General features: G+C 41.4%; 1 protein-coding gene across 1 annotated transcript in view; it reads left to right on the forward strand.

Annotated features, from left to right (window-relative positions):
- Positions 1-18,263, forward strand: part of gask1b (golgi associated kinase 1B) — a 43,102-nt gene that overhangs the window by 2,980 nt on the left and 21,859 nt on the right. The window contains exon 2 of the mRNA XM_072584267.1: positions 17,474-17,688. Within this exon, the coding sequence (XP_072440368.1) occupies positions 17,474-17,688 (215 nt within the window). The remainder of the gene's footprint in view (positions 1-17,473; positions 17,689-18,263) is intronic.

Consider the following 18,263-nt stretch of genomic DNA (forward strand, 5'->3'; position numbering starts at 1 on the left):
GAAGCAGAATCTGTTCAGGCTATGCAAACTTTGTGAATTGAAGATTAACTGGTTTTAGAGCAGTCAGTGCAATTTACCTGTGATTTAAATCATTTGGGTGAACTTCAAAGACAGGCACATGAACCATCTTCCATTTGCCAACTTAAATATTAGTTTGTATCGATGCAAGATGTGCAATGGATTTGAGATTAAGACATTGGTTGACAGTGAGATTGAAGTAGACACTGGATTAGAAATTGAGAGTAAAAGGGCGATTGGGGGCAGGCTGCAAATTTTGACTGAAGACAATAGAGTCTTTATCTTTGTATCGTGATGTCATTTGGCCCAGAGCTTCTCAAATTGCAGACGTCACAGGGGAACATTTGCTGCAAACACTGGTTTCGTTGTGCTGCTTTGGTGGCATTGCTGGAGATGGTAGAAAGGAGAAGAATGTCTGTATTCACAGCTGGTGAGGAGGTTCTTGCAGTGATATAGTGAATTGGCAATGGAAGCAGATAGCCATGATAGCAATGATCTGGTTGCACTGACACTGAAAGTTTAGTGATCTCACATGTGCCGAAGGAAGGTACCTTTCAGTGCCTTATCCTAATAGCTGTCCAACTGGCTTCTGTTCAGATCACACATTCCAGCACTCACCAGGAGTCAGAGAGTCATACAGCATGGAAAGGTCCAAGAGTCCATGCCAACCATAATCCCAAACTAAATTAGTCCCACTCATCCTATCGCAAAGGTGTTGTGAAACTTGAAAGGGTTCAGAAAAGATTTACAAGGAAGTTGCCAGGGTTGGAGGATTTGAGCTTTAGGGAGAGGCTGAATAGCCATGCTGTACATCTCTGTGACTCTATGACTCTATGACTATATGCGCTTGGCCCATATCCCTCCAAACATTTCTTATTTGTGTACTTATCCAAATGTCATTTAAGTGTAGTAATTGTACTTGCACCTACCATTTCTTCTGCAAGTTCATTCTACACATGAACTGCTCTCTGTGTAAAAAGATTACCACTTAAGTCTTTTTAAAACTTTTTCTCCTCTCACCGTAAAAATATGCACCCTTGTCTTGAAATCCCCCACCCTAGGGAAAAGATACCTGCTATTCATCTTATCTATACCCCTCATGAATTTATAATTTCATAAGCCTATTTATAAACCTACCAACCAACTCAATTCATACGTTAAATATATGTGTTTCACTGCACCCTCATGTGCATAGCATTTTTGTAAATTTCACATTCACGTCTCACAGCTGGCATACACTGGAAGCTATTCCACTGTGGCAAACACAGCACCCAAATAGTAAAGCACAACACAGGAGCATGAGAAAGGCAGGGTTTCCCAAAGTGGGTGTTGAGGGTCACAAGCTGAAATTTTGGTGTCGAGGCAGAAATGGCTTGCTGTGGGTTTCTGACTGAGTTATAGGCTCTCACAGATCTGTTTCTGCTCCCCATTCTCAGCTTCGAAATTCTCACTGAGAAGCCTCAAAATGGGGTGATAATGTTTGGGAGGCATTGCACTAAGGGACAGCACAAGGCTTATTATTTTAAGGTTATAAGCAAAATGAAATGATTCAATTTGTAAAGTTGGATGGAATGTTTATTTTGTAGAGCTTTTATTTGGATTATGGCCAAGAGGAACAATACGATGTCAGTGACTGGGGTGGGAAAAGTCAGCAGTCACACAACACCAGGTTATAGTCCAACAGGTTTATTTGAAATCACAAGCTTTTGAAGTGCTGCTCCTTGGTCAGGTGAAGTGAGTTGAAATGAAAGAGACAGAACAGGATGTGTTGTGCTCTAATATTGTGCAGGGGATGAATGCACTCTCTCTCTCTCTACTTCACAGGTCAGACAGCACATAACTGTTTTACCCAGTTCCTGATGTAGCCAATTGTATGCTTTCTTTATATTAGACTTAAAATAAAGAGATTCAGCAAGAATATTTCTTTAATTGATGCAAAGTTATTGATTTATTATAAAATAACACTTACTCAACAAAGATAAAAAATTACTTAACACATTATTTGTAATATGAAATATAAATGTTTATGCCTTTAAATAATCCAAAGCATAGGTACACCAATACACACTCATAAAACAAGATATCTATAAATCCCAGCAGGTGGTTTCAAAGAAGTGAATCCAAGCAATTAGGTGAAATAATTTGATTTCCCAAAAAGATTTTTAAAAAGTCAAATGCGTCCTCTCCTTGATACCTTTGAAAAAAATACAGGTTTCTCTATAAAACTTGAAATAAATCAACTTTTTTCCATAATCTTTCAAAATGCAAGTCCTCAAAAATAATGGAGAAAGTGAGGACTGCAGATGCTGGAGATGAGAGTCAAAAGTGTGGCGCTGGAAAAGCACAGCCGATCAGGCAGCATCCAAGGAGCAGGAGAGTCAACATTTCGATCATAAGCTCTTCATCAGGAATGTTGGGGGAGGTTCCAAGAGGGCTGAGAGATAAATGGGAGGGGAGTGGTGATGGGGCTAGGGGGAAGGTAGCTAGGAATGCGATAGGTGGATGAAGGTGAGGTGACGGAGAAATTCAGCCCAATGAATCAGAGACCACAAACGAGGATCGCGATGAAATTGACAAACGGTTTATTAAACAAAGCAATATCACAGAAGAGAAATTGACCAGGTGGGCACAGAACTGATTCTGTGCACAGATGGCCAGAATGCTCTTACCCGAGCGGAAGGTGCTGGTAGGTTTTATAGGGGTACAACACAAAGGTGATATTTGTAAAACAGTTACAGTACAATGGTGAAAATTGTAAAGCTATTCAAACAAGAATAAACTCAATGGAAATTAATCAAGCAGCAATCTATCTCCTTGAGGGGGTGAGAATGTCTTCTAGAGGATTCTCATTGTATTTCCTGACTACGCGAATATGTGTAAATGTCCCTTCTCCTGGCATCCAGGTGTGTCCATTGTGTTCCTCCTGCGAGCAAAGTCTTCCGGGTCCTTTTAGTCTACCTCTTTGTTTATGTGGTATCGGTTTCAATAGGAAGTGAGCCTGCCCTTAGGTATTGGGACCGCAGTGCTAATCGGGGATGAGAGCTTTGCTGGGAAGGCTGTTTGGGAAGGATATTCTCTGGTCTGGGAGTAGCTTGGCCATGTCTGGTTTCTCTGTTAGCCTGTTTGGCCAAGAGTGGGGCATTATGGGTGTGTTCTGTGTGTGTTGGCAGGCTTGATCTCTGTGTTTTGCAGACCTGACTCTGTGTTTCTTATGTGGTCATGCTGTGGTTGGGCAGCGGAGCAGATCTTTCTCCCACATGGAGGTGAAGGTGAAAGGTCAGAGAGGAGGGTGGAGCGGACAGGTATGAAGGAAGGTGGACAGGTAGGATGGGTCAGGAGGGTAGTGCCGAGTTGGAAGGTTGGTTCTGGGATAAGGTGGGGGGAGGGGAGATGAGGAAACTGATGAAATTGACATTGATTCCATGTGGTTGGTGGATCCCAAGACGGAAGATGAGGTGTTCTTCTCCAGTCATTGGGTGGCTAGGATTTTGCCGGTGGAGGAGGCCCAGGACTTGTAGAGGAGACCACACCAAAAGGAATGGACACAGTAGCTGAGGTATTTGGAGGTGCAGGAATATCTCTGCTGGATGTGGAAGGACTCTTTGGAGCCGAGGATGGAGGTGAGGGGGGAGGTGTTGGCACAGGTGGTACATCTTTTGTGGTGGTAAGGGATGGTGCCAGGAGTGGACCGGACACAACTCATCATCCTCTGTCATTTCCGCTATCTAGACACAGACCCCATCAGTAGAGATATATTTCCCTCCCCACCCCTTTCAGCATTCTGTGGAGCTCCAGCGCATCTCCTCCACTTCCCTCACCCCTGCTCTTGAACAGCACCCCTCCAACCGCAACAAGGACAGAACCCCCTGGTCCTCACCTTCCACCCCGCCAACCTCTGGGTATAACGCATCATCCACTGCCATTTCTGCCACCTACAATCAGACCCCACCATCAGAGGTATATTTCCCTCCATACCCCTATCTGCGTTTCGCAGAGACCATTCCCTCTGCGACTTCCTTGTTATGTCCACGCCTCCAACCAAGTGGAGGAGATGTGCTGGAGCTCTGTGGAATGCTGAAAAGGTTGGGGAAGGAAATATATCCCTGGTGGTGGGGTCTGACTGTAGGTGGCAGAAATGGCGGAGAATGATAAGTTGTATCTGGTCCACTCCTGGCACCTTCCTTTGCCACTGCAAGAGGTAGAGCACCTGCGCCCACACCTCCCCCCTCACCTCCATCTAAGGCTCCAAAGGATCCTTCCACATCTGGCAGAGATTTTCCTGCACCTCCAAACACCTCATCTACTATGTCTGTTATTCTCAAGGACACCTACTTGCAGAACTTTTCATAAAATATTGCTGGGGCACATGCAGTAAATAACCCCACTGCCCTGTGGCCGATCATTTCAACTTTCCCTCCCACTCTGCCAAGGACGTGCAAGTTCTGGGCCTCCTTCACTGCCAAATCCTAGCCACTGGACGACTGGAGGAAGAATGCCTCATCTTCCGGATTGGGACTCACCTACCACATGGCATCAATGTTGATTTCACCAGCTTCCTCATCTCTCCTCCTCCCACCCTTTTCCCAGATCCACCCCTCCAACTCGGCATCACCCTCTTGAACTGTCTGACATGTCCATCTTTCTTCCCAACTATCCACTCCACCCTCACTCCAACCTATCACCATCACGCCCCATCTTCATCCACCTATCACATTCCTAGCTACCTTCCCCCAGCCTCACCCCCGTCCAAGTTTCTCTGAGCCACCCCGCCTCAAAAATAGTGGAGTTTTCTAGCAAGCTTAAATTGGTTGGAGTCATACCTGGCAGAAAGGAAGATAGTTGAGGTGGTTAGTCATCTCAGCACAAGGATATCTCTGCAGGAGTTCCTGAGGGTAGTGTTCGAAGTCCAGCTGTGTCATCAATGACCTGAAGAATATTCAGACTTGGGCTGACAAGTGGCAATTAAGACTTATGCCATACAAATGCCAGGCAATGACCATCTCCAATAAGAGACCATCCCCAATCTAATCACTACCCCTTGCAAAATGGTCTTAACATCACTGAATCTCCTGCTATCGACATCCTAGGGTTACCCTTTATCAGAAACTCAACTGGACTTGCCACATAAACACAGTGGCTGTAAAAGCAGGTCAGAAGCCAGGAATACTGCAGCAACTAACTCACCTCCTGACTCCCCAAAACCTGTTGGCCACCTACAAGGCACAAATTAGGAGTGTAATGGATGGTTGCTTGGATGGATGAGCCCCAACAACACTAAGGAAGCTTGACACCATCCAGGACAAAGCAGCATGCTTGACTAGCGCCACAACCACAAGTATTCACACCCTCCAGCACTAACGCTCAGTAACAACATTGTGCACTATCTACAAGACGCATTACACAACTGCACCAAAGATCCTTAGACAACAACTTCCAAATCCAAGAAGACTGCCATCTAGAAGGACAAGGACAGCAGAGACCTGGCAATCCCACCACATGCATGTTACACTCCAAGTCACTGGAAACATATCACTGTTCCTTCACTGTCACTGGCCAAGATCTTGGAATTCCGTGCCTAAGGCCATTGTGGGTCAACCTACAGCACATAGACTGCCCAGTTCAAGAAGGTAGCTCACCACCACCTTCTCAAGAGAAACTAGGAACATGCAATAAATGCTGGCATACATGTGATAGGCAGAGATGTTTTGACTTAAAGACAGAATCCTCTGTGGAACCAATTGCTCCTGTTGCTAGTGAGTAATGATATCTTCACTTATTCCTCAAACTTTTGAGGTACCTTACACTTGCAGGGCAATTTAAAGTACACTAGGAACTTCTTAAGCCTGAAAGTATAGTCTTGGGTTCATTCTTGAATATTCACAGTGAGCAACGTCCAAGTTGGAATAACTATATCCTTCCAGATAGTTTTGATGCACTTTATCTTTGTATCAAGCTTGCATGGTGATATTGCCAATAGAGTCATAAAGGTCTACAGCTCACAAAAAAGGCCCTTCAGTCCATCAAGTCTGCACCAGTTAGACAAGCACCTAACTATTCTAATCCCATTTAACAGCACTTGGCCCGTAGCTTTGTATGCCTTGGCAACAAGGCCAATTTTACAGCAGGTGGAATTGTCGGAGTCCAAAAGCACATATTGACCAGTGAAGGTGAACTTGTGTTATGCAGTGGCAAAGTTATACCTACATACTGTAGAATAAGTGATGTGGTATATGAATTTAAGTGCTAGTGCAAGGCAGACGTTTCAGGGCATCAGGAAGGGCACAAGTACTCTGGATACTTTGCTGCAGTAGACAGTAATATTCCTTAAGTTAAAGATAACTTTGGAGCTGATGAATGGTTAGGGACAGGAGGAACTGACTTAAGCTCGGAATGAGCGTAGGTCCAGTATGTAGCAATGGAGACGTCTCAGTCTTTGGCTTTGACGAAAGGATACAAGGTATTTCCTGCCTGGATGGATGAAAACAAATAATGAAGTTTGGATGAACAAATTGACCAAAGCACCATTCCATTTCAAGTCAGCTGGTGAAAAGCAATGTGTTAGTCGCAGTAAACAGAACAGTGGGGATGTAGATAGATGCTTGCTTAGTGCAAAGAGACAAACATGAAGTAGGAGGAGTAAGATTCCATTGTCATGGTCCATGAAGGAAGCAATGGCAGACATGGAAAATTGATATTCTGCTGAGAGAGTTCAAGGAACTGTGTCCAAATTAACGTGCTGAACCTCAAAGGTAATAATATCTGCATTGTCACCTGAACCCTGGGCCAGTTAACACCTGGTCAAGCAGAACATGGAATTCAATGCATGTCTTAAAAAGTGATTTGAAAGAAGGGCTTTTAATTTGTGAGGTGCTCGTAGCAGTTCTGGGGAAAAAGGCAGTCGTTGCATTGGGATGGACTCCAGTTAAACTAGACTGGGATCACTGACCTGGGAAATCTTATTACAGTATTAGGGTTCTGGACAGGGCTTTAGTCTAAAATAACAAGGAAAGGTTTCAGGGGATGGAAAATTTAGAAATTGAAGCTGAAAGGTCAAGGCAGAAGCAAATTACAAATTTATAATAACTTTTTTTGAATGTTACTGGTAGGGCAGGTAAGAGGAAATCAGTAATTGTAGAAAACTTGGATTTCCAAAATGCATTCAGTAAGATGATAGACAAATGGTTAATAAAGAAGATAAGGGCTCATGGAGTTGGGGGTTTTCCTTTAACAATATGACTTGATATAGCCTTTTTTAAAGGAAGAATATACTTATATCTGAGATAGGTTAGGGAAGGCCTGGGTTGTTTCTTGGAAAGAAGGGGTTGTATTATGAGGGAAAATCAGGTTGGATCCAAATGCATGTAAGTTGAGACGAACTAGAGATGATCTGATGGAAACTTATAAGAATCTGAGAGTGTTTGTCAGGGGAGATGCTGAGAGGATATTTCCTATCTCAGGGAAATCTAGAACTAGGGGCACAGTTTCAGAATAAGAATCTTTGCACTTAAGATCAAAAGAAGGAGGAATTTCCTCTCGCACATTAATCTTCGTGATTGATGACTACACCAAGCAGCGGAGACGATGAATTCATTCAAGGACATGTCAGATACATTTTTCATCCAGAAGGTAGGTAAGGATTATAGGGGAAAGGCAGGAAAGTGTAGTGGACTTCAGGATCAGATCAGCCATGTTGTTATTGAATGGTGGAGAAGGCTCAGGGCTGAATGGGCAGCTTCTGTTACTATTTCTTCTGTTTGTATCTTGGCCATGTGCTGTTTCTCCCCATGAGAGATGCCCTTTATACTTTCTTTCCCTATGCAGTTCTCTATTTCTTGAGAATTGGTATTTTGGATACCTCATTGAAAGTTAGCTTTTCTTTGGCTTACCTCTTGGTGTAAATTATTCATTTCTTAACCAATTGCTGCCTTATGTGGACGTGTACAAACGTGTGACATTTCCCCAGACTTATTTTTTTCTTTGTGGATTTTCTTTGTGCCAGAGTCAAATATTACTGCACTCAGGACAACTGCACTGCAAATTTCATGAGTATAATGCACCTTTCTAATCTATTTCTGGGACTGTCAGCAAAATTCCTGTTTAGCACGTCAACTGTTTTAAAAAATATGTTTTGAAAACATTGGAGAGCTCATTTTCCATTAAAAGTATAAATTGTGATCATTATTCAGCCAAGATTGGTTCAAACTTGTCTGGTAAAATTGTGAAATATTGATCTGAGAGAAAAAAAATTAACATTCTGATCTGTATGATCTCAGCGTTACAGAACACAATTTTTAAACTGCTGTATTTTAACCTCTAGTTCGCATGTTGGTTTTCTACATATTATTTTATGCATGGTTTGGTGACAGTGTGCACCTTCATTTTCTTGCATCTTAGTTTTTTTCTAATCCATCTATGGAGTCACTTACCTTGTATCAGGTTGACACAGATCAATGCAGTGTAACATCTCTTTATATTCAATGAGTTCCTATCCCTGTAAATAAATTATATAAAATATTCATCAAAGTTAGTTTGTGAAACTGTTCTGCTGTGGACCTTAACATTTCTTTGACAATATATCCCAAGCAATGTTAATTCAAGAAATGTGTAAGGCAGAACATTTGGTTAGAGTGGAGGTAGAATGTTTTTGTTACAGGTAGATTTTTCTAATCATTGTTTCCCTGTCAACAGTTTCACTAGACTTCCCTTTGGCAGGCTGTGCCCTTTCAGAGCTATCAGTGCATGTCTTAAGTTGCATAGCCCAGGGCCAGCTATTAACTGTTAATTCATTGCCTTTTGAAAAATGTTTCAGGGTTTGAATAATCATGCCTGGCTTGGAGTGCAGTTGTGCTTATTGCTGTCATGAAATAAACCAACTTGTTAATTAAGGACAGTATATGTAAAGACTATGCTTATATCTACTGATATTGGATGGGTCCTAAACAGTGTAGAGACAAGGGAGAAGTGTAGAGACAAGGGAGAATTGGGAGATGCTAATAGTGGGAATCAGGATAAGACCATAAAATGGTCAATCTATTTTGTGCAAATAAGTAATAAAAATACTTGCCTGTTGTTATTTAGACTTAGACTTCTGAATGGATCACTCACATTTCAAATTTAATGTTGGCCTCGCTCTCTGTGAACCTTTTCTGCAGCCATAACATTGTATTCTTTGCTCTGTTCTATTACCCTATGCATTTTGAATGGCATGATTTGTCTGTACAGCACGCAAAACAAAACTTCTTACTGTACCAAGGTACACGTGACAATAATAAGTCAAATCTAATCAAATCCATTCAAATGAATAATTTCACTAGTAAAATGTTTAGGCAATTAATCAATCAATCCAATTATTTTATATAAAAATATAAAACTTCAGTCATTCCAATCTTTTCAGTTCATTATTAATGCACATTTATTGTCTACAGGAGTTCTTCTGGTCTAATATAACCTTGGCTATCATTTTGGAGAACCTTCATTCTGAATCACTGTTAATACAATTTCCCTTGTCGTCCATTCTAGTTATTGTGGGAGTTAAAGAGGCCCCACAGAAATTCTCCCTGACAGGTCAGATAAATCCTTCCAATAAAAAAGACTTCAGAATTTGATAAATCAATTTTTAATAATGATAAAAATAAACCAGCACTAGTTATGTAGCTGGTAATAGTCAATTTGAATGTTTTCCTTAAAAATACATAACACACAAAAAAATGTGCAGAATTATACTTTAGGTAATTTAAATCAGTTATGCCTTTTTAATTGGTTTGATTTGTACTTTTGTCATTTTATGGTTATACATTATGCCAAAGTTTCACCTCACCACAATATTGAGATCTTGGGGTAAGCATGTCAAAAGTAGGAATAAAACTAGAATAAAAAATTAATTATTTATGTTGAATGCTGGAAGGTTTTGAAGTATAGAACATAGCAACCTTGCTTCTAGACAAGAAGTTCTTCAAGTCCCACTCTAAGATCTGATAGTCAAGAAAGGTACATTTCAAATAGATTGACTATCAGTCTGCAAGTCTTTCGAACAAATACAAATGGCAGATAGTAAGAGCAGGTGAGATTCCTGTTTAGATCCATCCTATTGAAAAAATGGAACATTCGTGCAGGATCCATTACTTACTGGCATTTATATAAATGATTTGGATGTGAATATAGGAGGAATTGTTAGTAAGTTTGCAGATGAGACCAAAATTTGGTGGTGTAGTGGACAGTGAAAAAGGTTATCTCAAAGTTCAACAAGATGTTGATCAGATGAGCCAATGGGCCGAGGAATGCCAGATGGAGTTTAATTTCGATAAATGTGAGGTGTTACATTTTGGTCAGGACTTATACAGTTAATGGTACAGCCCTGGGGAATGTTGCTGAACAAAGAGATCTAGGGGTGCTGGTGCAAAGCTCCTTGAAGTGGAGTTGTAGATAGACAGGGTGGTGAAGATGGCATTTGGCACACTTGCCCTCATTGGTCAGTGCATTGAGTATAGGAGTCTTGATGTCGTGGTGTGGCTGCATAGGACATCGGCGAGGCCACTTTTAGATTAATGCATTCAATTCTGGTCTCCCAGCCATAGGAAAGATGTTGTTAAACTCAAATGGTTCAGAAAAAAAATTACAGGGATGTTTCTGGGAATGGAGATTTTGAGCTATAGGGAGTAGCTGAATAGGCTGGGGCTATTTTCCTTGGAGCGGCGGAAGTTGATAGGTGATCTTATTAGACATTTATAAAATCATGAGTGGCATCAATACAGTGAATAACGAAGATCTTTTCCCCAGGGTATCGAAATCCAAAACTAGAGGGCCTAGGTTTAAGTTGAAATGGGAAAGATTTAAAAGTGACCTGAGGGGCAACTTTCCCATGCAGAGGGTGGTGATTATATGGGACAAACTGCTAGCAGAAGTGATGGGGACAGGTATAATTAAGACATTTAAAAGATATCTGGATGGGTACATGAACAGGAAGCATTTAGAGGGATATGGGCCTAATGCTGGAAAATGGGACTAGATCAATTTAGAATACCTGGTTGGCATGGGTGAATTGGACCAAAGACTGTTTCTGTAATGCATAACTCTATCTACCATAACTACCCATAGCTCTGGACAACAGTTTACTTATAAAAGTACCTGTTACCACAGCAAGTTGAACTCCTTGGGAGATTCTGGCAAGTCTGGACTGCTGATATATATTACATTTTTGTTTTACTTGTTCTTGGGATGCAGGTAACACTGACTGGGGCAGCATTTATTGCCTGTCTCCAACAGAAGGTCATGTGGAGACATCTTCATGAATTGCTTTTGCCTATGTGATATACCTACACACACGCAGAATTGTCAGGAAGGAACTTTCAGGATTTTGACACAGGGACTGTAAAGGAACAAAATTATCTTTCCAAGTCAGGATGGTGAATGATTTGGAAGAGAACTTGAAGGTGGTGGCATTCCCATGTGTTTGCTGCCCTGAGTCTTCTAGAATATAGAGGTGATTGGTTTAGGAGTTTTTGTTTATGGAGCTTTGGTGAGTTATTGCAGTGCATTTGATAGATGGTACACACTGCTGCTAGTGTGTGTCGATGGTAGAATCAATGAATGTAGAAGGTGCTGGATGTGGTGCCAATCAAATGAGCTGCTTTGAACCTGGATGGTGTCAAGCTTCTTAAGAGTTGATCAAGTTGCACTTCCAGGCAAATTTGAGAGTGTTCTGTTACATTCTTGACTTGTGCTTTGTAGATGATGAACAGACTTTGGGGAGTCAGATGGTGAGTTACATGCTACAGAACTCCCAACTCTGACTGGCGTTTGTAGCCACTTCAGTTTCTGGTTGATGGTAACCCACAGGAGATTGGTGAGGGATTCAGTGATGATGATGTCATTGAACTTCAAAGGATTGGATTCTGTCTTGTTGGAGATGGTCAGTTATTGGCAATGATAATGTTATTTGCTGCTTAAGGTTCAAGTGAGAGCTAATTGGTATCAATAGTATGAGGACTATTGCTATCTTATGATACCCCATATCTGCCTTATTTACTGTCACATTGTCCTGTTCTATATCACAAACAAAATCTGAAATAACTACTCAAAAAGCTGTGACTGCCTTTTGAAACAAAATGTTTAGTTAACTTTCCCCTTCCCTAATGCAAAGCTTAGGTTTCAGCTCTTCCAACAGTGAGCCAAAGTACCCTAAGCCATCTTACCCTCGATGGTCGTTACCATGGGTCACTAGTATCACCAAGTTCCCACAAGCTACTGCTGGATCTACCCTTCCATCCTTACTGTGTTTATTCAGTCAAGAGTTTAGAAATATCATGCATTCAAGTCGAATGAATAATCGACTGGTTACAGCACAGAAGGAGGCCTTTTGGTCTCCTGTATCTGTGCTGGCCCTTTGAAAGAGTAATTCATTAAGTGTCACCTCCCTGCCTGTCACCAAAATCCTGCAAATTTTTCCATTTCAAATAATAATCTCTTTTGAAAGCCTCAATGACCCTGCCTCCACCACACGTTCAGCAGCACATTCCAACAATTCTAACTATTCCCTGCAGAAGAGAGTTTCCCTTACGTCACCTTCGCTTCTTTTGCCAGTTACCTTTAATCTGGTCTCAATCCTTTCACCGTTTCTCCCAAGGTGCTATGTTTAGCCCTTTGATGTTTTTGAATACCTTTTGCAAATCTCCTCTTGTTCTTCTCTTCAAGGAACATCATCACAACTTCCCCAAGTTATTTATGGTACTGAAATTCCACATGCCTGGAATCTTGTGAATTATTTTTGTGTCCTTGCTAAAATGTGGTCCAGAAAACTGGATGCAATGAGGCCAGACTAGAGTTTTAATATGCCTTCCTTGTTTGTGTGCTCTGTGCCAAGTTGCCATTTGTTTTATCAAACCATTTATCTTTCCTGACACTTCAAGGACCTGTGCACAAACATACTATGTCTCTTTTGTTTTGCAACCATTTTAGAATTGATCCTTTTACTCTCCCTCCCCATCCCCCTGTATAACTGAGTCTTTGCGATGCCGTTGACTTGGGTGTGGCTGCACTCCCATTGCCTTCATCAACATTCAAAATGGAAAACCAATTAGCAAGACAGACATGGGGGATTTCTGCACTGCTTGCTTGGTTCACTTGAACTGCTTGCTGATCACTCATTCACTCTTTGCCTGTACACTCCTAACCTGCAATTTTACTTTTTTTTCCAATTAGTACTGATTATTGTGTAGTTTTTGAAAGGCTCTTTACCTTCATGGATATTCTCACACAGAATACATTTCCATTGCAATGTTATTGGAACTACGAATATGTTGATGTTATTCTGAGCAAGTTTAATCCGTGCAGTTGTAGCATAGTACTCAACTACTATAATTTCCCTGAGATAGCATCCTTCTGACTACCATTTCCAGTCATTTGACAACACTTTCACCTTTAGAACGAAGAACAATACAGCACATGAATTGGCCCTTTGGACCCCCAAGCCTGCGCTGACACATTTTGCCCTTCCATTCAAAACTGTCTTCACTTACAGGATACATTGCCCTCTATCCCTTCCTATTCATGTATTCATTCAGGTGCTTCTTGAGTGCTGCTATTGTGTCTGAGGCAGCAAGCAATGAGTTCAAGGTATTGACATTCATCACTCCCCACAAGAGGCAGGAGAGGGTCAGTTCAGAATGTATCCCCAACCACACCTCCCCTACTTGTATACATGCACATTACCATTTTTTTATGCCAGTACCCTGCTTGCTCAGCTTCACTCCACAAATCATTTTAAATTAGACTCACAGAGTTTGAATTTTATGCTTAACTCTTAGAATTGCAGGTGAAGGTTCTCAGGGCTGGGAAACCTGGAAGTGAAATAAAGGTGGGAGATGCCAGTTTAAGATGGTAAGTTTTACACTGGCTCCCTTTGTGGGTTAGGGGGAGTAGGAACATTCCAAGATCACCTCTGTTGATTGTGTCCTTCCATTGTGGACGGCACAGTGGACAGTGGTTAGCACTGCTGCCTCACAGCGTCAGAGACCTGGGTTCAATTCCCACCTCAGGCGAATGACTGTGTGGAGTTTGCACATTCTCCCCGTGTCTGCGTGGGTTTCCTCCGGGTGCTCTGGTTTCCTCCCACAGTCCAAAAATGTGCAGGTTAGGTGAATTGGCCAAGCTAAATTGCTTGTAGTGTTAGGTGAAGGGATAAATGTAGGAGAATGGTTTAGGGTGGGTTGCGTTTCGGCGGGTCGGTGTGGACTTGTTGGGCCGAAGGGCCTGTTTCCACACTGTAAGTAAACTAATCTAATCATCTCATAATGGTTTGATCTGTTGTTTCCTTCCTCCCAATTACTGAGGATTTCTCCATGTGTCCATGGCTTTGGCATCCTGTTCCTGTGCTCCCTTACACATTGCACATCTCCCAGGAAATATCGGGCCCCAAATCCAGTTGCAGAATTTTGTATATAATCAAGGCTGATACTTCAGTAGGGCACTGAAAATGTTGCTTTGTCAGAAGCATTATTTTTCAGTCTACGGGATATCATGCATGTGCAACATCCCTTGGCACTTTTGACAGAGAAGGGAGATCTTCGAGTGTCCTAGCCAACGCTCAATTTACAACTAGTGCTGCCAATGATTAACTGGCCATTCATAGCACTCCTGTATGTGGAATATTACAGTAACCAGAACAGAATAACAAAAATACCCTTAAATAAACAGATAATTAAGTGGTCATAGAGAGGTACAGCATGGAAACAGACCCTTCAGTCCAATTCGTTCATGCCGACCAGATACCCCAACCCAATCTAGTCCCACCTGCCAGCACCCGGCCTATATCCCTCCAAACCCTTCGTATTCATATACCCATCCAGATGCCTTTTGAATGTTGCAATTGTACTTGCTTCCATGACTTGCTCTGGCAGCGCATTCCATACACGTACCACCCTCTGTGTGAAAATGTTGTCCCTTAGGTCTCTTTTATATCTTCCCCCCTCACCTTAAACCTATGCCCTCTAGTTCTGGACTCTCTCACCCCAGAGGAATTCTACGTGCTTGCCTGAAGAGTGTACTCTCTCATTAAGCAGGAGGCTAAACAGTGACTTCCCAAATTTCACTCCAATCTTTTCACATGTACTCTATACTTATGCAGTAAAGATTTTTATTTTCATGCAAAGCATATAGCCAAGTTATGTGATTTCTGAAGAATGCAGTAAAATTACTATACTTCAACAAAACATGAAGAAACAATCACTTTGGATAAAAAGTTCAGACCTTCCTCACAAGTGAGAAATCAGAGCTGAAAACTAAAATGTTTAAGACCATAAGACAAAGGAGCAGAAATTAGGCCATTCAGCCCATGAAGTCTGGTTTACTATTCAATCATGGCTAAAAAGTTTCTCAACTCCATTCTCCGGCTTTCTCCCCATAACCCTTGATCTCCTTGATACTCAAGAATCTATCTATCTCAGTCTTAAATATACTCAATAAACAGGCCTTCAAGCCTTCTATGGCAGTGAATTCCATAGATTCAACACTCTCTGGTTGAAGATGTTTCTCCTTATCTGTATTCTACAAGGTCTTCCTTTTACTCTAAGTTTGCACATATTTTTTTCAGAGAGGTTCTAAAGGCAGTGATTCTGAAAGCCTGGGTTTTACTAAATGAGAATGCTTTAAAGTTTTAAAAAACACTTGTACATTGAAAGGGGAGTGGCCAGTTCTCCCGGCTCAGCTTTTCTCTGATTGGTTTCATTTTAGCACGCACTCTGTTGTGAATCTGCTGAACCCAAACAAGCAGGTCCATGCTGATCCTCCCTCTCTCGGACATTTCTCCTGTAAGAAACTGTATTGGATTTTTCCTTTTTTTGCAGAGGGGTATTTATTGGGATTGTTGCAAGCATTGGAACAGCTTCATTAAGTTAGGATAATCTGTTTGGGTTATTCTACATTCTGTTCTCTTTTCATGAGGTGCTTTGGGATCTTGAGCCTCAAAGGCGCTATATAAATGAGGATCTTTCTTCATGAAACTTTCACAAACTTAGAACATAGAACAAAGAACAATACAGCGCAGAACAGGCCCTTCAGCCCTCGATGTTGTGCCGACCCGTGAACTAATCAAAGCCCATCCCCTACACTATCCCATCATCTTCCATGTGCTTATCCAAGGATTGTTTAAAATCTTCCTAATATGGCTAGGATAACTATAGTGGCAGACAGGGCATTCCACATCCTTACCATTCTCTAAGTAATGAACCTGCCTTTGACATCTGTCTTAAATCTATCATCCCTCAATTTGTAGCTATGCCCCCTCATATAACCTAACATCGTCATCTGACGAAAAAGACCTCCACTGTCTACCCTAACTAATCCTCTGATCATCTTGTATTCTCTATCAAATCCCCTCTTAGCCTTCTTCTTTCCAATGGGAACAGACCCAAGTATGTCAGCATTTCCTCATAAGACCTTCCCTCTAGAGCAGGCAATATCCTGGTAAATCTCCTCTGTACCTTTTCCAATGCTTCCACATCCTTCTTGTAATGGGGCGACCAGAACTGTACACAATATTCCAAGTGTGGCCGCACTAGCATTTTGTACAGTTGCTGCATGATATTGCGGCTCTGGAACTCAATCCCTCTTTCAATAAAATCTAACACACCGTATGCCTTCTTAACAGCAGTATCAACCTGGGTGGCGACTTTCAGGGATCTATGTACATGGACTCAGCACATCCACACTATCAAGAATCTTTCCGTTGAACCAGTACTCTGCCTTCCTGTTATTCTTCCCAAAGTGCATCATCTCACATTTAGTTGCATTGAACTCCATTTGCCACCTCTTAGCCCAATTCTGCAGCTTATCCAAGTCTCCCTTCAACCTGCAACATTCTTCCACACTGTCCACTACTCCACCAATTTTAGTGTCATCTACAAACTTACTAACCCATCCACCAATGCCTGCATCTAAGTCATTTATAAGAATGACAAACAACAGCGGTCCTAAAACAGATCCTTGTGGCACACTACTAGTAACCAGAATCCAGGCTGAATATTTTCTGTCAATGACCACTCGTTGCCTTCTTACAGAAAGCCAGTTTCTAATCCAAACTGTTAAATCACCCTCAATCCCTGTCCTCTGCATTTTCTTCAATAGCCTACCATGTGGAACCTTATCAACTGCCCTACCCTCGTCCACATGCTTGGTCACCTTCTCAAAAAACTCAATGAGGTTTGTGAGACATGATCTGCCCTTGACGAAACCATGTTGACTATCTGCAATCAAATTGTTGCTTGCTCGATGATTATAAATCCTATGTCTTATAATCTTTTCCAAAACTTTTCTTACAACAGATGTAAGGCTCACACGTTCATATCAAATAGGCTTTGTGTTATTCCATATCAGAGGTGATATAATGTTTTATCTGTGATTGATGGTGCTTATTTGGTAAACTAGATCAGACACACCTAATATCTTTTTTCCTTTTTCAAAGATGGTCTACCTCGTCCTGTTATCCTTTGGCATGATTCCTTGTCAATCGCCAGTAATGATATCCAGTCGACGGTCAAATTGAATTGGATGTCTTATCAACAATCACTAAAATGGAAGTGTTGGGTTCATGGCAAAGTACCTAAACCAGACTGGAGTTGTACTGATATTCATCACTATGAATGGTGCAAACTAGCTCTTTTTGATTTTCTACTGCAGGTAAGGAACAATTTGACAGTTCTGTATATTTGTAATTTCATGCAGGCCTCTTCTAAAATAGACAAAAAATAATTTTAAAATATTTCACACCTGTTGGTGATACTTCGTCCAATGTATCAATTTCTTCCTACAGTTAGGTTGATACTTTGTTATATATATATTTAATAAACATTTTATTGTATAAAATGAGGAATACCAATGACAGAATTGAAGAGGTTGGTTTCTTGGGTCCTTAGATTTTGCACTCGATTCTTCCTGCCTTGTGCTGTAACTGTGATGGAACACCAGTTGGTCTCCAAGAGAAGAAGTTATTTTTAAAACGCATATGATGCTTTTCTGGGAGTTGAGTAGGGTGTTTTGGACCAACACAATGGAGTGAAGATTTCCCTCTGCATTAAATATAACAAATCATAAAATCTGCAGGAGTTCTCCTATGAGCTTCAACAACAATTCATTATAACTTCAATTGGAAAGCAAATAAAACTCAGAGAAACAGGCATTGACCATTTTTCTAGTGTTTTGCCAAAGAAAGAGCAGGTGATTGGGGAACCTGTGGGGAAAGTTCTACTCATTTA

The sequence above is a fragment of the Chiloscyllium punctatum genome, chromosome 14 (assembly GCF_047496795.1).
Source record: "Chiloscyllium punctatum isolate Juve2018m chromosome 14, sChiPun1.3, whole genome shotgun sequence".
NCBI classification, from domain to species: Eukaryota; Metazoa; Chordata; class Chondrichthyes; order Orectolobiformes; family Hemiscylliidae; genus Chiloscyllium; species Chiloscyllium punctatum.